The 22,052-nt window shown below is 42.6% G+C and overlaps 1 protein-coding gene across 1 annotated transcript in view; it reads right to left on the bottom strand.

Moving 5' to 3' along the window:
* Nucleotides 1–4,451: 4,451 nt before the first annotated feature.
* The window catches only part of LOC140718519 (tumor necrosis factor receptor superfamily member 3-like), a 110,247-nt gene continuing 92,646 nt past the window's right edge, over nucleotides 4,452–22,052 (bottom strand). The window contains exons 13-14 of the mRNA XM_073032473.1: nucleotides 12,704–12,767; nucleotides 4,452–6,505 (exon numbers count right to left, since the gene is read on the bottom strand). Of these exons, the coding sequence (XP_072888574.1) occupies nucleotides 12,714–12,767 (54 nt within the window). The 3' untranslated portion in view covers nucleotides 4,452–6,505; nucleotides 12,704–12,713. The remainder of the gene's footprint in view (nucleotides 6,506–12,703; nucleotides 12,768–22,052) is intronic.

The raw sequence follows: 22,052 nt of genomic DNA, 5'->3' as shown, positions 1-22,052 counted from the left end.
GTGAGGGAGAAGGCGAATGAGCAGGAGGAACACTTTGGCCACTTTCTGGGATAAGTGGCAGGAGGAAGAATAGTGGGATGGGACACATGGACAAGGGAACGATGGAGGGACCAGACTTCTGATTCGGAATCAGACTCATTACCACCAATATCTGTTGTGAAATTTGTTGTTTTGTGGCAAAAGTAGAAGACATGAAATATTAGTGTAAGTAACTATAAAAATAGCTACATAGACAGCTAGCTGGATGGAAAGCAACAGACTCTCAGTGGTCATTTTATTAGATACCTCCTGTATCTGGCAATAAAGGGGGCACTGAATGTATGTCTGTGATCTTCTGCTGCTGTCGCCCAACTACTTTGACGTGGTATGTTTTCAGAGATGCCCTTTTGCAATTCACTGTTATAACAGGCGGTTGTTTGAGTTACTCCCACCTTCCCGTCAGCTTGGACCAGTCTGATGTTTCTCCTCTCATTTCTCTCATTAACAAGGTGTTTTCACTCACCGAAATGCCACTCACTGGGTGATTTTTGCTTCTGCACCAGTCTCTGTAAACTCATAAAGACTGTTGTGTGTGAAACCCTAGGAGATCAGTTTCTGAGATATTCAGATCACATCTGGTACTAACATTCATTCCATCGTCAAAGTCACTCAGATCAAAATTTTTCCCCATTCTGATGTTTGGTCTGAAGAACAATTAACTTCATGACTACGTCTGCATGCTTTAACGCACTGAATTTATGTTTTTCAAAACTCGAAGCCAATCTTCATTAACTAAGGTCATATTTTTTGTCCAACATTGTGGACAGTATTGACTGCTGGGTATCGTTTCCACATTCACTAAGCTTAGTCTCATCAAAGCTTCAGTGACTGGACCTTGTTCACACCATCTCATTCACCGTCTATCAGTAGCTATCCATCTAGTATCTACAGTACTCTGCAATTGTTTTAGGCATGCATACTATATAGCTCGGGTGCCTGAGACTTTTGCACAGCACTGTATTTGTCAACCTGGAGCAGCAAATGAGTTTCCACCAAACATAACAGTGTGCATTTCTGCCAAAGAGTTCAACTTTTGTCTCATCTGTCCACAGAATATTGACCCAGAAGCATTGTGGAGCATCAAGGTGGTCTTTGCAAACTTGAGATGTGCAGCAATTTTGTTTTTGGAGAGCAGTGGTTTCCTCCATGATGTCCTTCCATGAACACTGTTCTTGTTCAGTGTTTTTCTCATAGTGGACATATGAACAGAGAGTTTAGCAAGTTGTAGAGATTTCTGCAGATCTTTTGCTGTTACCCATGGATTCTGTTTAACTTCCTTCACCATTGCACATTGTGCTCTTGTGATCTTTGCAGGACGTCCACTCCTAGGGAGAGTAGCAACAGTACTGAAATTCCTCCATTTGGAGACAATTTCTCTTACTGTGGACTGATGACAATTTTACAAATGCTTTTGTAGCCTTTTCCAGCTTCATGCATCTCTACAATACTTCTTCTAAGGTCCTCTGAAGGTTGTTTTGAGTGAGGCATGGTGCACATAAAGAAATCTTTCTTGAGAAGTCCAGCATCTGCCAGTAACCTGACTTGGTGTGTCTTTTTTTTAAAGGGCAGGTTACCTCTACAGCCCACACCTCCAATCTCATCTCATTGATTGGAACAACTGACTCCAAATAGCTTTGTAGAAGGCATTACCCCAGAGATCACATACTTTTCTGAACCTAGACTGTCATTGTTTAAATGATGTACTCAGTATGACGAGAAGATGTAGAATCGTTTGAGTATTATTAGTTTAGGCAGATTTTATTGTCATTTAAATTAAGATCAGATCACATTTTATGAGTAATTAATGCAGAAAACCAGGTAATTGCAGTGTTCACAAACATTTTCTTGCAACTGTATGCAGCTATCCATTTAGCCACTTTATTAGGTACTGTACACCTGCTCATTGATACAACTATCTAATCAGACAATCGTGGCTTCGACTCAGTGCGTTAAAGCATGCAGACGTAGTCATGAAGTTAATTGTTCTTCAGACCGAACATCAGAATGGGGAAAAATTTTGATCTAAGTTATATGTGCCCACCACTGTTTAATTCAATTTAAAATTGTTCACTGTTATTATTTAACAAAGGAGAGATCTAAAATATTTCCTAGTATAGACAACTACTGCGATAGATGTAAAACTGAAGTAGCTACTTTGTCACATATGTTCTGGTCATGTTCTTCATTAAAATCGTTTTGGAAATCTTTATCTTCTACAATTTCTAAAGCTATGAAGATTAATTTACAACCTAATAGACTGACTGTTCTATTTGGAATAGTTCCGCATCATATTCAGGGTATTTCATCTTCAGATCAACATGTAATTGCATTTGTTACACTATTGGCAAGAAGGGCTATTTTATTAAAATGGAAAGATATCTCTTCCCCTACATTAATTGAAAGGTTTTCTCAAGTAATGTTATGTCTCAGTTTGGAAAAAATTAGAAGTAGAACTTTTGATCCCCGATTCAATTTTGAGAGAAGATGGGGCTCTTTTGCCAAATATTTTCATTTAATTTGAATTATGCTATATGTTTTCCTTCCAATTTTTTTTTATAAATATGAATTGGCGGTTGATGACTCTTTTTCTTTATATATTTAGATGATGGTCAAACGTATTGCTCTGGGGGGTTGATTCCTAATGGTTTTTTCCCCTTTTTTTTGTAGTCAGTGGGTTTTTTATTCCTAGTTAGATGGGGTTCTTTTTTTCCTTTTTTCTGTATATAAAAATTTCCCCCATTTTTATTAATTACAATCAGCTTTATTAATTGTATATATATTAATCTGTTGAGGTTTTGTATCATTTTATAGCTGTAGATTATGTATCAATAAAAAGATTTTAAAAATGAAAACAAATGAACTAGAATCCAGTCACTGAAGTTTTGAAGAGACTGAGCTGAGTGAAGGTGGAAACAATATCCAGCAGTCAATAGGAAGTACAGTCAACATACAATGAAACAACACAACTAACCCTATTTCCACAGATTAAAACATTCAGCTCAGGTTTCAGGTCCACTGATCAGTCTGTGGGTGACTCCTGCTTAAGGCCGGCCCATCAGAAGCACTGCCGATAAATCCCTACCCTTTACATTCAATGGATAATGGTCTGTAATCCCAACACTTTCCACATGTTGTAACCATCAGATACATCTTCATCTCCTCTTTCAGAATTCCAAAGGGGCTGTTTTCTCTGTGACTCCCTGATTCACTCTTCAATCTCCACCAAATGTCCCTCTTCTCCTGGTTCTTTCCCCTGCGATCACGTGCTGTGACGGCTGAAATGAGGCTGAGACTGAACCTGGTTGATATTAAAATGACTTTATTCATTAGATTGGATTAATTAAGGAATCACATGTAATAAGGGTAGTAAGAGTTTATAGAGAAATTGTGAAAGGCAGGATAATTAGGAAAAGTGAACTTGTTCATTTTGGAAGGTGGAACAAAAGGGCATTATCTAAATGGAATAAAACTGCAGAAAGTTGCAGAGCAATTCACATCAAAACAGAAAGTGAAATGTGGCGTTAAGTGTTAACTGATGCTATCAAAGCATTTGCTTCGTGTAACCCCAAGCACTCTTTGTATGCTTGAAGCACATTGTTTTCTTGGAGGCCCTCTCAGCTTATACTGGACAACAAATTTCTTTGGAAGTGTTACTTCTTCAGAATTGTTATTTTAATTTTGTTTATGATTGACTGCTTGAAGCTGGAAACAAATATAATTTCAGATTACTTGTATCATGTAGGAATTTGGCTAAACAAGAAACTAGCATTTATTGAATATAATGTGTTTTATCACAGTGGTGCTGACTCTTTGCAATAGTTCGACTCGGCTAAAAACATTTTATTGACTATTTGCACTTGGTACTCAGTGTCTGAGCTTTCTTGCTGAAGTGTCCAACAATAATCAGCCAGCATTGATGGATTCCAGTTGCCCTGATACTGTTTATCCCCCATGACTGCAATGTTCCGGTGAAACCCTTCCCCCAAGCTCATTACTGACCGGAACAAGATTTGCAAGGAAGAAGTCTAAATGAGAATGCAAAAATGAATTGAGTGACATGTTACACTCATGGTTTTGTGTGCTTGAAGCATGTTGTCGACCAGTTGCACAGTCTGGTGCTCTGTAGTGGCCAAGGAAATTTTCAACATGCTTGAAAGCATTCCTGGCGATTTTATCCGGTCCCACTAGACGTTCTTCAAATTTCCTGTCATTGGTGACCTGTTTAATTTGTAGACCAACAAATAATGCCTTCCTTACTGTTGGCATCAATTATTCTGTTGAATTATGAATTGATATAAATATAGTCGATTTTTAAGAAAAAGGTGCATGACAGAGAAACTTTGTGATGATTTTCATGATCAGCAGCCCAAGATCCAAAAGATACATGATAAAGTATTGAGGAAGCAATCAAGTCAAGTCAAGTCACTTTTATTGTCATTTCAACCGTAATTGTTGGTACAGTACATCGTAAAAATGAGACATTTTTCAGGACCATAGTCCTATATGACACAGTACAAAAACTAGACTGAACTACGTAAAAAAAACCAGAGAAAGCTACATTAGACTGCAGATTAGACTACATAGGACTGTCTGTTTGTGTGTGTAAATAGATAGATAGATAGATAAATAAATAAAATCTTCGTTGTCCAGTGTACTTGGTATTTAATTTTCCTTCCTGTGATGGACCCCTACATTAATCTTCCATTTCATAACATCTATTCTACACAATGGTTCAATGCTCAATGTTACATATTATCTATGTTTGTATCATAAAATAAATGTGCTACATTTTCAGTCTTTGTTATTTCGTAAAAATAGAGCTTCTATGTCATGTGATGAACAATGTATTAAAGTTTACTTATTGGCAATTATTAATGATTGCCAATAAGTAGTAAAAAAGACAAAACCAATCACTGATTCAAACCACACAACATAGTGATAGAAAGCACTACAAGTGTCCGACAACTTTTTGTCTCCCTCTTGTTGTCCTTGTCTCTATATCCAGCTCTTCGAATAAGTCACAACCCATCTTAATATTCCCACTGGCACAACAAAATTGCCCCTTTTTATATCCTTCAAGATCCCTTACTCTAATGCATGGGGAAGTGCCAGATCGTATTTACACCTGCAGAATCTTCTCCCCCTGAGAGTGGGAAGGGAGTGGGGAGAGAGGAATCACGGTTGGGAAAAGGGGAAGAGAAGGGGCATGGAGCAGGAAACACCAAAGAGACATTCTGCGGTAAACTCAAAACATATTGAGTTTTTGTAATCATACATACAAATATAGACAGCTGGTGAATCAATACACTTTCACAATAACCACAATGTCATGAACAAACTCTTCTCAGGCTTCTAGCCAGGTACGGGGTTCAATTATAACCGATGTATCGATGACAAACTCTGCGATTTTCATCAGGAATGATGCCTGTGTCTAGACCTTGTTACGTACCAGCAGCAATAGATTATACACTGAGTCAGGTCTTAATGTTAAAACCACTACCTTTAGTAGTACATACACAGTATATAGAAATTTAACCGAGATAAACAAAAGTTAACAGTGTTAGGCGTGTATATAGCTTAGGAATAGTTATTAAAGTCTTAAAATGGTAAAGTAGAAAAGTTCAGTGATCCACGTAATAAACGATGGGAGAGAGATCACTGTAATCCACGCTGTAATGTAGAGAAAAGGTAAGTACGAAGTATTCCACCGGTTCCACATCCGCAATTATCCCGAGTCTCAGATCATCTCTGATGTGCATAAACTGTGATTTTAGTTTCCTTGTGGGTTTGTGGATGGTATTAATCCAGTTTTTCTTCAGGACTCTGGCAGTCTTTTTTTTTTACAACTTTTTAACTACCGGTACTTCCATGAAAGTCTGATGAATTGGGGCAACTGCTTAATTGGACCAAAATGTACCACGTAACAGAACACCTGTGAATGTCACCTTTGCTGAGACAAAATTCTTGTGGTCATCTGTATCATAACACACAATGGAATCTGGGATTTTCCAATCCCTAATAAACTCCTGGATTTAGTAAGCTTAGAAAATTTTCAGTCAATAGGTACATGATATCTGCAGCCCCTTCCTCTAAAACCAATGAATCCTCCAAATAGTCTCCATGTCGTCATGTGAATTTCTCTGATATATTGTCCTTCGTGCTTCGGATTTTAAAGATTAGCTTTAGTTGTCACATGTACATTGAAACATCAAAACCATCTTCTTCCTTTTTACATGTCCATCGAAATTCTTCCTGATACTCACTTAAAATAAATGTTCTTGGTTCATGTGAGTGCTTAGACATTTGCAACTGGTTATTTGAAGCTGATTATTTACAATTCCAAGTTTGGTGCACAATGGATTCTGTACATTATGTGAAGTCAGGATTTTTCACAGAGAATGAAACATTTGAGCCATCTTGGAGGTTGGATTGGAATTATAGTCCATTTCAAGTTATTTCTGATAATCTGCAAATAAATGTCATATGTCAGATACTGCGAATATTCTGAAAAAGTAATGTCAAACTGTGGATTCATATCTGAAGCTTTAAATAAACATAATGTCCAAAATAAAACAAATTGCAGATGCTGAATATCTGGAAACAAAAGCACAAATTGCGAGAAACACTTGGCAGATAGCAGCATCCATGGATACAGGGTTAACATGTTGGTAACACACGAGATTCTGCAGATGCTGGAAATCCAGAGAAACACACACAAAATACTAGAGGATTTCACCAGGTTAGGGAGCATCTATGTAAATGAACAAACTGTCAACATTTTGAGTGGAGATTGTATCCTGGGTTTATTCATTTTCATATATGCTGTTGGACCTGCTGAGTTCCCAGCATTTTGAGTGTATTAACATGTTGATGAAGTGTTAACAGTTTCTCATTAACACATTAACTGTCTCTCTTTACACAGATATTGTTCACCAGCAGAGTTTTCCAGCATTTTCTGTTTTATTGGTCCAGTGAAGGCCAATACATTCACTGCAATGTTCCAATAAGAACTGTCCTTTGTTATTTAAATAACAAGCCATGGGTAACAAAGGACATTAAGGACATCCTGAACGCTAAAAAGAGGGCGTTTAGAGATGGAAATAGGGAGGAGCTGAGGACAATACAGAGGGACCTGAAAGCCAAGATCAGGGAGGCTACAGACAGGTATAGGAGGAAGCTTGAGTGGAAACTCCAGCAGAACAACATGAGAGAGGTCTGGAGTGGGATGAGGACCATCACTGGGTTCCAGCAAACTAGCAACAGAGGAGCTGAAGGCAGTGTGGACAGGGCCAACGAACTTAACCTGTTCTTCAACAGATTTGACACAGTGGCCCCTGCCCATCCCCCACGATTAATCTGTTGTCGGCCCTCAACCAACATACACTCCACTCTCCCCTCCTACCCCTCCTCACAGCCCCCCACCCTCCTCTCATGACGACACCACTCCCCCACCTGAAACCTCCACGGTGGGCTTCACAGCTGAACAGTTGAGAAGACAGCTGAAACGTCTCCACCCAAGCAAGGCTGCAGGCCCGGATGGTGTCAGCCCCAGGGTGCTCAAAGCCTGTGCCCCCCAGCTATGTGGAGTACTACACCATGTCTTCAACCTGAGCCTGAGTCTCCAGAGGGTTCCTGTGCTGTGGAAGACGTCCTGCCTCGTCCCTGTACCGAAGACGCCACGCCCCAGTGGCTCCAACGGCTACAGACCGGTGGCATTGACCTCCCACATCATGAAGACCCTGGAGAGACTTGTTCTAGAGCAGCTCCGGCCGATGGTTAGGCCACACTTAGACCCCCTCCAGTTCACCTACCAGCCCCGACTAGGAGTTGAGGATGCCATCATCTACCTGCTGAACCGTGTCTACGCCCACCTGGACAAGCCTGCGAGCACTGTGAGGGTCATGTTTTTTGACTTCTCCAGTGCGTTCAACACCATCCACCCTGCTCTGCTGGGTGAGAAGCTGACAGTGATGCAGGTGGATGCTTCCCTGGTGTCATGGATTATTGATTACCTGACTGGCAGACCACAGTACGTGCGCTTGCAACACTGTGTGTCAGACAGAGTGGTCAGCAACACTGGGGCTCCACAGGGGACTGTCCTGTCTCCCTTTCTCTTCACCATCTACACCTCGGACTTCAACTACCGCGCAGAGTCTTGCCATCTTCAGAAGTTTTCTGATGACTCTGCCATAGTTGGATGCATCAGCAAGGGAGATGAGGCTGAGTACAGGGCTACGGTGGGAAACTTTGTCACATGGTGTGAGCAGAACCATCTGCAGCTTCATGTGAAAAAGACTAAGGAGCTGGTGGTGGACCTGAGGAGGGCTGAGGCACCGGTGACCCCTGTTTCCATCCAAGGGGTCGGTGTGGACATGGTGGAGGATTACAAATACCTGGGGATACGAATTGACAATAAACTGGACTGGTCAAAGAACACTGAGGCTGTCTACAAGAAGGGGCAGAGCCGTCTCTACTTGCTGAGGAGACTGAGGTCCTTTAACATTTGCCGGACGATGCTGAGGATGTTCTATGAGTCTGTGGTGGCCAGTGCTATCATGTTTGCTGTTGAGTGCTGGGGCAGCAGGCTGAGGGTAGCAGACACCAACAGAATCAACAAACTCATTCGTAAGGCCAGTGATGTTGTGGGGGTGGAACTGGACTCTCTGACAGTGGTGTCGGAAAAGAGGATGCTGTCCAAGTTGCATGCCATCTTGGACAATGTCTCCCATCCACTCCATAATGTACTGGTTAGGCATAGGAGTACATTCAGCCAGAGACTCATTCCACCGAGATGCAACACTGAGCGTCATAGGAAGTCATTCCTGCCTGTGGCCATCAAACTTTACAACTCCTCCCTCGGAGTGTCAGACACCCTGAGCCAATAGGCTGGTCCTGGACTTATTTCCACTTGTCATAATTTACTTATTATTATTATTAAATTACTTAAGGTTTTATATTGCTATATCTCTACACTATTCTTGGTTGGTGCGATTGTAACGAAACCCAATTTCCCTCGGGATCAATAAAGTATGTCTGTCTGTCTGTCAATGTCAACTCCGATGGACTTCAATCTGCACAGCTTTGGACAATCCTTTCTCTGGTTGTCCCATGAATTTTGTGCACGTTGATTATAATGGGCTGATGCATAACATACACATTACAATGTTCCCAATAAGGACAGATTCTAAGGAAGAGCTAAATGGAATATGACTGACCAACAATTTTCAGGAGAATGTTAAGTTGGAGGAAGAAACGCACAAGGAAGCAAAAATTATTGGTAGACCTGAAGATTGGGATAAATGCAGAATCCAGCAAAGGATGATGACATTGGCAATAAAAAATAAACTGAGGGCAAATTATTGAGGAATATAATAGCAAAGGTATACAAAAAGAAGACAGTGGTTCAAGTGAACAGACAGTAGTTAGAAAATGAGACCAGAAAAAACAGTGATGGGCAGTGAAGAAACAGCAAAGGAATTAAACAGATTTTACATGATGAATCTGTGGAATTCATTGCACAGATCGCTGTGCAGGCCAAGTCACTGAGTATATTTGAAGCGGAGGTTGATGGGTTCATGATTAGTAAGGGTTTCAAAGGTTATGAGGAGTAGGATGAAGAATGGGCTTGGGAAGGATAATAAATCAACCAGGATGGAATGACACAGCAGACTCGATGGGCCTAATGCTGCCACTTTGTCTTATGATCTCATTTTGTATATGGCTTTATAGTAAAATAGAAAATATGATGAAAGTCCCATTACTATTGTATAATGCCTTTGAGGATTTAAAAATCATCACCATCAGCGGGAGACATAAGGGCAAACTATTGAGCACACAGACAGACAAGACCCCGATGGCTTGTATCCTTGGTCTGAAAAGTTGTGGCTATTGTATAGTGGATGTGCTGTTTATAGATCTCCCATAAATCCTTAAGTTCTGAAGAAGAACCAAAGGACTGTCAACAGAGAGGGAGACAAACTGGTTTTGCAAATAATGTCAAAATTACTTAATTAAGGATGAAATAGCAGTACAGTAGAAACATCATAATTTAAACAAGCAAGTTCAGCAAGGCTCCTTGAAGGGAAATAGTGACAACCTCCTTGGCACCCTCTCTAAAGCTTCCACACCCTCCCTATAATGAGACAATCAGAACTGAGCACAATACTTCAAGTGTGCTCGAACTAGTTTTAGAGAGCTGCAACATTATCTTGTGGCTCTTGAACTCAATCTCCCTACCACTGAAAGCCAGCATACCACAGGACTTCTTAATCAACCTATCAACTTGAGCTACAACTTTGAGGGATCTATGGATCTGGACCCCAAGATCCTTCTGTTCCTCCACACTGCTAAGAACCCTGTCAATAACCTTGTACTGTGTCTTCAAGTAGCCTCTGAAAGTCCAACCCATTGTGAGAGTTGGAAATGGGTAAGGCTGGCCAACAGGGTGAAGCTGTATAGGCCAATCCCCTATACAGTGAATACAATAGATTACAGAAACATTGATGAATTCCAAGGGAGGGTTTTCACGGTCTATGCTCTACTGGGAACTAACGGCCCAATAAGAAGAAGGAATGCCTTCAAGTTCAATGTTCCAAAGTGTATCATTTCATACTTCCCTTGATTGAACTTCATCCGGCACTTCTCCACCCAACTTCACATCCCTTTATAACCTACATCAACCTTTGACACCATCCAGAACACCGCCAGCCTTCATGTCATCTGCAAACTTACTAATTCACTTCTTCCCTTTCTTACCCAAGTCATTTATAAAAACACAAATTGTAGGGAATCTCTGCACAACAATGCTGGTCACCAACCACTGGGCAGAATACATTCCATCTACTACAACTCTCTGCCTTCTGTGGACATGCCTATTCTGAATCCATGCAGCCAAGTTTCCATGAATCCCATGTCCCATGGCTATCTGGATGAGCCTAACATGGAGAATCTTGTCTAAAGCATTACTGAAAGTCCACAACAGTGCTCTACCTTCATCAATTTGTTTTGTCACTTCCTCAAAATCTCAGTCAGGCTTGTGAGGAATGAGCGGGCCCTCAGAAAACCATTCTGACAATCCCTAATAAGTCTATTTGTTTCCAAATACTCTAAAATCCTGTCCCCAAGAACCCTCTCCAAAAGAGTGTCCACCACTGACATAGAATTCATCTAGGAATTTGAAAAAATTCTCAACCAGAGACGGGTGGAGCAAAATCAGAAGAGAAGTTGTAGTTGGAAATTGCAGGAGGCATTTCACAAGGTGTTATGGTTTAGTCATAAGTCCTGTGACCTTAGGAATCCCACAAAAGGGTTCATAACATTTTAAGTAACGTTTGGATATTAAACACTCAGTGCATATTTTCCTCGTTTGAACATATAAAATCATTGCAACACACCAATACTGTATTGCTGAATCAGTGGGAGCCCTGGGCTTGTTTCCCTGCAACAAGACGGTCCCATCGAGGGGTGATGGGAGACAGCGATACTTGAAGGGGATTCCTTATGTCCAGTCTATTCCGCAATTTAGTTTTCGTGGCTCTCAGCACTTGCTCCTGTCCCACTTACTCACGTTTTCTCCGCTCAAAAAAACTCAACGGGTTTGCTTTAAGTGCAGGGTGCTTGGACTCAAGGTATTGAAGTAGTTTTGAGGGCTTCATTGCCTCATTAGACAGCCTCCGGGCCCGACCTCCAGCTTCCCGACCGCCTGCTACCAGATACCTTGGCCAGGTGCGGCTGGTCGTGGGTGGGGTGAGAGGACAAGGTAAGGGTCGGATGTCCCCGTGCCAGGGCCACGGTGGTCGCAGTCCGCAAAGACCGAGCAAGTGACAGTGCCACAGGGCGCAAGCCCACCCCCCACCCCCCCCTTATAGGTAGGTAGCATCTATCGGCTGACAAAAGTTTGGCTCGAGGGATGACTTTCAGTAGATCGCAGTGAGGTAGCTGCTCTGCTACTTACGAAACCCTGAGCCCGAATTAGTTTGTCTGCGAATATTTTAGCACCGGGTTCCCCACGAACATCCAGTGTGCTAAACAGGTTTAAAGGCGACACCCATCTGTCCGCATCCCAGGCCAGTAACAACAGCACTTCTCACGGGCTGCGCGAGGTAGCCAGTTACCCGAAGCCAACCAGTGATCCCTGGCACTGGGGTATCACTGCGTTTAGGTGACTGATGACCTCGTGTGTGTTCAAGTTCAATAGTGGGCGTGACAGGGAATGAGGAAAGGTGCAGCTGACTCATCGTTTCATATCGCCAAATCATATTGTTTCCTCGCGGCCCAGTGTGGAGGCAGAGTTCTTGGGTATTTTTAAGATTGAGAGAGAGTGCAGTCTGACCAATGCCTTATAAATTCTCAGCATCACGTCCTTGCTCTTGCATTCTAGGCCTCTCAAAACCGCATCGCTTTTGGGATGAATTATTCAGCTTTCAAAAAGGAGAGAACCTGACATAGAGAAAAGGTTTGAGCTGAGTAATGTTCTAAACTGAGCATTTCCTTCTCCAGTAGACCGGTTGGTCAAAAATCACCTGCCTGTATGTGAACATTTCAGTTAAGATACAGACTTACTACAGCCACTGCAAGCTGACGTGAGCCAGATACAATATAAAAACTGCAAAACATACCAAATTAGCTGTGTGAAAAATATGAGAGGTTGCTTGAATGTACTTACTTCTCCCACTTTACTCTGCCCTTTCCTCGTCTCTGAGAGGCTCCTTCTCAGCTCCATTGTGATACTGCAGAGGTAAACAAATTATTATAATCATCAGTTTAGAAAATCACATCTTGCAAGTGTTATTTGATTTGTCACTGTTTTGTCATTCTGTCTATGAGAATGAATGTAACATGATATTTCCCTTATGATGTCCTACACTGACTCTAATCAATATCATAAATGGCACAAGGACTCTGTGATTCCCAACGTGGGCAGAACTCTCATTTCATCTTTGGTCACCTGCAGGCCCATTGGCTACTAACATCTCTGCCTTCCTCCATCAGCTGAACTATGAAAGATATTTCTTCATGGTATCATCGTTAAATCAGCCTCGATTACTGTGATATTTATTACTGCTCCATTAGTAGAGACAAACCCTCCTGAAGCAACTGACAGTCAAAACAACTTCCATGATCTTCTCAAATCACCTTCCATGTCACTCTCCATTTTCACATTAGACTCCCAGTGTTGTCCCACATTCTCATCATGTTTATCTGGGACTTCACCAGCCCAAAACAGAAATATCTATCATTCAATATCACCAGTGACATCTTACATAGAAACATAGAAAATAGGTGCAGGAGTAGGCCATTCGGCCCTTCGAGCCTGCACCACTATTCAGTATGATCATGGCTGATCATCCAACTCAGAACCCTGTACCTGCTTTCTCTCCATACCCCTTGATCCCTTTAGCCACAAGGGCCATATCTAACTTCCTCTTAAATATAGCCAATGAACCAGCCTCAACTGTTTCCTGTGGCAGAGAATTTCACAGATTCACCACTCCATGTGTGAAGAAGTTTTTCCTCATCTCGGTCCTAAAAGGCTTCCCCTTTATCCTTAAACTGTGACCCCTCGTTCTGGACTTCCCCAACATCAGAAACGATCTTCCTGCATCTAGCCTGTCTAATCCCTTTAGAATTTTATATGTTTCAATAAGATCCCCCCTCAATCTTCAAAATTCCAGTGAGTATAACCCTAGTCGATCCAGTCTTTCTTCATATGCAAGTCCTGCCATCCCAGGAATCAATCTGGTGAACCTTCTTTGTACTCTCTCTATGGCAAGAATGTCTTTCCTCAGATTAGGGGACCAAAACTGCACACAATACTCTAGGTGCGATCTCATCAAGACCTTGTACAACTGCAGTAGAACCACCCTGCTCCTGTACTCAAATCCTTTTGCTATGAATGCCAACAAACCATTTGCCTTTTTCACCGCCTGCTGTGCCTGCATGCCCACCTTCAATGACTGGTGTACAATGACACCCAGGTCTCGTTGCACCTCCCCTTTTCCTAATCGGCCACCGTTCAGATAATAATCTGTTTTCCTGATCTTGCAACCAAAGTGGATAACCTCACATTTATCCACATTAAATTACATCTGCCATGAATTTGCCCACTCACCTAACCTATCCAAGTCACCCTGCATCCTCTTGGCATCCTCCTCACAGCTAACACTGCCGCCCAGCTTCGTGTCATCCGCAAACTTGGAGATGCTGCATTTAATTCCCTCGTCTAAATCATTGATATATATTGTAAACAACTGGGGTCCCAGCACTGAGCCTTGCGGTACCCCACTAGTCACTGCTTGCCATTCTGAAAAGGTCCCGTTTACTCCCATTCTTTGCTTCCTGTCTGCCAACCAATTCTCTATCCACATCAATACCATACCCCCAATACCGTGTGCTTTAAGTTTGCACACTAATCTCCTGTGTGGGACCTTGTCAAAAGCCTTTTGAAAATCTAAATATACCACATCCACTGGCTCTCCCCTATCCACTCTACTAGCTACATCTTCAAAAAATTCTATAAGATTCGTCAGACATGATTTTCCTTTCACAAATCCATGCTGACTTTGTCCAATGATTTCACCTCTTTCCAAATGTGCTGTTATCACATCTTTGATAACCGACTCTAGCATTTTCCCCACCACCGATGTCAGACTCACCGGTCTATAATTCCTCGGTTTTTCTCTCCCTCCTTTTTTAAAAAGTGGGGTTACATTAGCCACCCTCCAATCCTCAGGAACTAATCCAGAATCTAAGGAGTTTTGAAAAATTATCACTAATGCATCCACTATTTCTTGGGCTACTTCCTTAAGCAATCTGGGATGCAGACCATCTGGCCCTGGGGATTTATCTGCCTTTAATCCCTTCAATTTACCTAACACCACTTCCCTACTAACATGTATTTCCCTCAGTTCCTCCATCTCACTAGACCCTCGGTCCCCTACTATTTCCGGAAGATTATTTATGTCGTTTATGTTATTTATGTCATTTATGTTATTTATGTGAAGACAGAACCAAAGTAGTTATTCAACTGGTCTGCCATGTCCTTGTTCCCTATGATCAATTCACCTGTTTCTGACTGTAAGGGACCTACAGTTGTCTTGACCAATCTTTTTATTTTCACATATCTATAAAAGCTTTTACAGTCAGTTTTTATGTTCCCTGCCAGCTTTCTCTCATAATCTTTTTCCCTTTCCTAATTAAGCCCTTTGTCCTCCTCTGCTGGTCTCTGAATTTCTCCCAGTCCTCAGGTGTGCCGCTTTTTTTGCTAATTTATATGTTTCTTCTTTGGACTTGATACTATCCCTAATTTCCCTTGTCAGCCACGGGTGCACTACCTTCCCCGGTTTATTCTTTTGCCAAACTGTGATGAACAATTGTTGTAGTTCATCCATGCGATCTTTAAATGCTTGCCATTGCATGTCCACCGTCAACCCTTTAAGTATCATTTGCCAGTCTATCTTAGCTAATTCACGTCTCATACCTTCAAAGTTACCCTTCATTAAGTTCAGAAATTTTGTTTCTGAATTAACTATGTCTTTCTCTATCTTAATGAAGAATTCCACCATATTATGGTCACTCTTACCCAAGGGGCCTCACACGACAAGATTGCTAACTAACCCTTCCTCATTGCTCAATACCCAATCTAGAATGGCCTGCTCTCTAGTTGGTTCCTCGACATGTTGGTTCAGAAAACCATCCCGCATACATTCCAAGAAATCCTCTTCCTCAGCACCCTTACCAATTTGGTTCACCCAATCTATATGTAGATTGAAGTCACCCATTATAACTACTGTTCCTTTACTGCACGCATTTCTAATTTCCTGTTTAATGCCATCCCCAACCTCACTATTACTGTTAGGTGGCCTGTACACAACTCCCACCAGCATTTTCTGCCCCTTAGTGTTATGCAGCTCTACCCATATCGATTCCACATCCTCCAGGCTAATGTCCTTCCTTTCTATTGCGTTAATCTCCTCTCTAACCAGCAATGCTACCCCACCTCCTTTTCTTTCCTGTCTATCGCTCCTGAATATTGAATATCCCTGGATGTTGAGCTCCCATCCTTGGTCACCCTGGAGCCATGTCTCCTGTGATCCCAACTATATCATATTCATTAATAACTATCTGCACATTCAATTCATCCACCTTGTTACGAATGTTCCTCGCATTGACACACAAAGCCTTCAGGCTTGTTTTTACAACACTCCTTGCCTTTATACAATTACGTTGAAAAGTGGCCCTTTTTGCTTTTTGCCCTGGATTTGCCTGCCTGCCACTTTTACTTTTCACCTTACTACTTTTTGCTTCTACCCTCATTTTACACCCCTCTGTCTCTCTGCCCTTGTTCCCATCCCCTGGCCACATTAGTTTAAATCCTCCTGAACAACAGTAGCAAACGCTCCCCCAGGACATTGGTTCCAGTCCAGCCCAGGTGCAGATCGTCCTGTTTATACCGGTCCCACCTCCCCCAGAGCTGGTTTCAATGCCCCAGAAATTTGAATCCCTCCCCCTTGCACCATTTTTCAAGCCACGTATTCATCTGAAATATCCCCCTATTTCTATTCTGGCTAGCACGTGGCACTGGTAGTAATCCAGAGATAATTACCTTTGTGGTCCTACTTTTTAGTTTATCTCCTAACTCCCTAAATTCACCTTGTAGGACCTGTTACGAAAGTGCCACAACTCTGAGGGGCCGAAGGGTACAAAGTAGCCCCCTCCTTTTTGAGAATCGCAAGATCGCTATTAATTCAGGTCAGGGGACCCAGGAAATGAGAGAGAGACGTTTGGAATGTGTCCTGGCCTCCGCGATACAAAGCCACTGATAACGGCCACTGTCTCTTGGAGACGGAATTGTGTATTGAGTACAGTACTATTCCTTGAAGCCCTCAGGGAATGACCAGAGTGGGCTGGTTGAGGGATTGCATCATCCCAACCTGATTGACATCTGAGACCCCGTGAGTAAGGATAAAAGAGGGTCTGGGGAACAACCCCTTCAGACGCACCAGGAGAAACGCTAGAAATCCTGTGACAGCGTTTAATAGCGACAGCCGGTGGGGGGCCTGCGTGCGTCCTTTTCCATTTGCCTCAGAATTGATGGGCCTTACCACGGAAGAACGGCTTTAGCTAAAAGGAGAAACCAACACCAACGGAACTCTGGAAGGATCGACATCATAAAAAGGAAAAGCTGGCAAGTTCTAAAAATCTGTCTATTGACTCCAACCAAAGGCTGCAGCCTGAATGAACGAGTGACTTTTATATTTCCATCGGACAATACATTATCCCCTAGACAACGATAGAGCTATTTCTTATTGATTATTATTATACCCGCACTTTTAGATCTAGTATTGACGACGTATAGTATCTGTATGTTTGCATTGATATTATTTTTGTGTATTTTTACCAATAAATATTGTTAAAATATTACCATCAGACTTCAACGGACCTTTCAATCTTTGCTGGTAAGTGACCCAGTTACGGGGTAAGTAACAACTTGGGGTTCTCGTCTCGGGATTTGATACCAAATTGGGGGGCCAGTGAATCGGGCTTGTAAGTCCAAACTTGGATCTGGTACGCGGGTAACCAGACGGGAAACCAGCAAAGATGGACGTGGGTGAATTTATAGAAAACCCGAATCTGGAGGCGTTAGAGGCGGCCACAAAGTCGGAATTAATAAATATTGCAAAGGGACTAAACCTCGCAGAGGTGAGGTTGTCGATGAAAAAGCGGGAGGTGCGGAGGGCCATAACTCAGCATTATATTGTGAAAAATGTGTTTTCAGCTGAGGTATTGGAAAATATCCCTGAAAAGGTACCAGCCAGTGGGATGGCTCAGTTAGAGTTGGAGAAATTAAGGTTGGAACATGAAATTAAATTAAAGCAGTTGGAAGCAGCTGAGAAAGAGCAGGAAAGAGCCGAGAAACAAAGGGAGCATGTGCTCCAGCTAAAGGAGTTGGAGGTGAAGAGAGAGCAGGACAGAGCTGAGAAACAAAGAGAGCATGAAATTCAGTTAAAACAGCTGGAAGCAGCTGAAAAAGAGAGGGAGAGAGCCGAGAAGGAGAGGGAGAGAGCCGAGAAGGAGAGGGAGGCAGAGAAACAGAGGCAACATGACTTGGATATGGAGAAGTTAAGGTAAGAGCGAAGAGCTCAAGGGTCAGACCGAGAGGAGCGGTTTAATGTTAGTCGGGAGTTGAGGGTAGTACCTCTGTTCGAGGAGACGGATGTTGATAGTTATTTCTTGCTTTTTGAAAAGGTGGCAGTGAATCAGAAGTGGCCCAAAGAGCAGTGGGTGGCGTTGTTACAAAGTGTGTTAAAAGGGAAGGCACAACGGGCATATGCGGCGTTGTCCATGGAGGAGGAAGAGGCGGAGAATGATGACAAAGTAAAGGAGGCCATTCTCCGGACCTACGAATTGGTACCTGAAGCGTATAGACAAAAGTTCAGAAATTTAAAGAAAGGGTGGAATCAGACATATACCGAGTTTGCCTATGAGAAGGGTGTGCTCTTGGACCGTTGGTGTACAGCAGAAATAGTGGAAGAGGATTTTTGGCGTCTCAGGGAGTTAATTCTGATTGAGGAATTTAAAGGTTGTGTTTCAGAGGATATCCGGATGTATTTGAATGAGAAGCTGAATAAGTCCATCTCAGAATTTGCTAGGTTTGCAGATGAATATGCCCTAACCCACAAGACAAAGTTTTCCTCGAATAAAAGTTACCAGAGAGACCGTGGGAACGATAGAGAAAGCCCGCCGGCTGAGGCAGAGGTCCTGCCGGGAGCTAGTGGTAAGATTGAGGAGGAGAGGCAAGACGGCAAGAGATTTCCTGGCTTGACCTGTTTTAATTGTGGAAAGGGGAGACATATTGCCTCTAGGTGCCTTGCTCTGAGGAAGGAGACAGGAAAATGGAAAGCAACAGTCCCTATAGGATGTGCCGTGATGATCAGTAAATTGACCAGAGAGCCCCAGGTAGACAGAGTATGAGAAGGGTCCGAGACATGTATGTCAAATGGAACTGTGTCTGTGAGAGAGGGAGACCCACCAGTTCCCGTGCGGATCTGGAGAGACACAGGAGCTGAACTGTCATTGATTAGCAGTAAGGTACTGGATTTTGGTCGCAAGACGGGAATGGTAGCTTTGAAGGAAATAGGAAAAGGGACAGAAACGGTGCCCTTGCATAGGATCATTATAAATTGTGAGCTGGTATCTGGACCAGTTGAAATAGGGGTGCGATCAGAATTCCCGAGAACTGACGCGGACGTCCTTCTGGGTAATGATTTAGCCGGTGGTAAGGTTTGGTCAGCAATGAAGCTGACGAGACAGCCGGTGGAGGTCCCGCTCCTAGATTCCAAGATCTATCCCGCATGCTCGATCACTCGCAGCATGTCGAGAAAGGCAGCTGAGACAGAGAGCAGTTTAAATCCGGCCAGTATCGATTTGGCCGAGACGTTTTTACCGACCCTGTACCACGAGGGTTTAGAGGGTGGTAAACCGGAGAGTAGTAAAGTGAAAGAGAGTAAGGGAGAGGAGGTAGACCTGCCCTTAGCGAGGAGAAAAGTTATAGAGGCACGAAATAAAGATGAGAAACAGCTAAGGCTGTTAAAAGGTCCAGAGTTGGACATGGATGATCTGTCTGGGTTGGCAGAACTGTTTGAAGAAGTTGAAAATTCTAAAGGTGTTCCCGATAATGAAATAAGGGCAGTCCTAGATGAAAAGGATGCCATTACCTTGAAGAAGTCTGCTGGGTTGGCAGATGAGGTTGTTTCAGCTCGCGGGGTTGAGTTTACTCCGGAAGGGAGTTGCCCAGAGAGTAGCTGGGAGGATCAAGGGAATTTAGAATTTGAAAAGGGTACGGGTATTGAAAGCCTGGAAGAGGCAAATGTCCCGTTGGAGTGTGTCCAAGATGTGGATGCACATGGTACTGAACCTAGTAATGGAGCTCAGAAAAAGTCTCAGGTATTTGATTCAGTTGAAAAGGAATGCAGTCCTTGTGGGTCAGATGGACTTGGTTCAGTGAAGAAAGGGTTAACCTTGGTAATAGTGGGAAGTGAGAGTTCCCAGTTGTTTGTGCTCGAAGGTGTGTTAAGTTAGTGAGGAGATAAAAGGTGGTGAGGTGAATATTATTATTGAAGGAAAAGGGAAAAGTGTAGTTCCCAAATTGAATGAAGAAAATTTAAAGTCTGGATTGATGTCAGAAGCAGTAACCAGGCTACAGAGGCAATGGCTTGGTACCACGGTGCCTGTGAATCAATTACAGATTGAGTTGGAAGGTAAAGTTGCCCCACACGCTATTGTTATTCAAGAGAGTGGTGTGGAACAGCAGAATTCGAAATGCTGTTTGAACAAAGAGGGATCGCTGGCATTGAGAACTAATAGCCTGAAGGATCCTGAAGAGAAAACTAGCACCTTGCTTAAAATTAAAGAATTGTGTGGAAATTCGGAAAATGGTCTAAGTTTGGAACACATTGTTGATAAAATAAATCCTATGAAAGGAGCGGGCGAAAGCCTATTTCGCCATGGTGCACAAGCTCACCACGTGGGAATTAACTGGAAAAGAGGAGAGGGTTAATGGGATGCCATTTTTAAATAGCAGAAGCCGGTTTTAAGGGATTTCGACAAAGCATGTGAATAATAAAGACAACCCCCATGGAAGACTGACTGTTAAGTTTGAAAGTAACATAAAGATTAGTATTTGCACAAACTTTTGTAGTATACACGTAAGTTAAGATCACAACTCTTTAGTTTTTGTTTGCTGAAGAAAAAGGAATAAAAATAGGTGGTTATTAAATTGGAGTCTGATGCTACAAGACTTTAGTAAGGTACAAGATGTTAAGATATTAAAGGAAGTGACAATGTAATCGTTAACTGTTTAGATGCTGAATTGAATGTATAACTGTATTACTCTGTAGAAAAAAAAACCTTTTGTATTGTGTTAGATTCTAAAATCCTGTAAGACTCTGTATTACTTCGTTTTCACCGATGGTAAAAACGCTTTGAAGAAAGGGGGTGTTACGAAAGTGCCACAACTCTGAGGGGCCGAAGGGTACAAAGTAGCCCCCTCCTTTTTGAGAATCGCAAGATCGCTATTAATTCAGGTCAGGGGACCCAGGAAATGAGAGAGAGACGTTTGGAATGTGTCCTGGCCTTCGCGATACAAAGGCACGGATACCGGCCATTGTCTCTTGGAGACGGAATTGTGTATTGAGTACTGTACTATTCCTTGAAGCCCTCAGGGAATGACCAGAGTGGGCTGGTTGAGGGATTGCATCATCCCAACCTGACTGACATCTGAGACCCCGTGAGTAAGGATAAAAGAGGGTCTGGGGAACAACCCCTTCAGACGCACCAGGAGAAACGCTAGAAATCCTGTGACAGCGTTAAAAAGCGACAGCCGGTGGGGGGCCCGCGTGCGTCCTTTTCCATTTGCCTCGGAATTGATGGGCCTTACCACGGAAGAACGGCTTTAGCTAAAAGGAGGAACCAACACCAACGGAACTCTGGAAGGATCGACATCATAAAAAGGAAAAGCTGGCAAGTTCTAAAAATCTGTCTTTTGACTCCAACCAAAGGCTGCAGCCTGAATGAACGAGTGCCTTTTATATTTCCATCGGACAATACATTATACCCTAGACAACGATAGAGCTATTTCTTATTGATTATTATTATACCCGCACTTTTAGATCTAGTATTGACGACGTATAGTATCTGTATGTTTGCATTGATATTATTTTTGTGTATTTTTACCAATAAATATTGTTAAAATAGTACCATCAGACTTCAACGGACCTCTCTATCTTTGCTGGTAAGTGACCCAGTTACGGGGTACGTAACAGACCTCATCCCATTTTTTACCTATATCGTTGGTACCTATGTGCACCACGACCACTGGCTGTTCACCCTCCCATTCCAGAATGTCCTGCAGCCGCTCAGAGACATCCTTGACCCTTGCACCGGGGAGGCAACATACCATCCTGGAGTCTCGTTTGTGGCCTCAGAAATGCCTATCTATTCCCCTTACAATTGAA

This window comes from Hemitrygon akajei, chromosome 29 (genome assembly GCF_048418815.1).
Source record: "Hemitrygon akajei chromosome 29, sHemAka1.3, whole genome shotgun sequence".
NCBI lineage: Eukaryota > Metazoa > Chordata > Chondrichthyes > Myliobatiformes > Dasyatidae > Hemitrygon > Hemitrygon akajei.
Note: the sequence above shows the minus strand (reverse complement) of the source record. Positions and strands in the feature narration are given on the sequence as shown.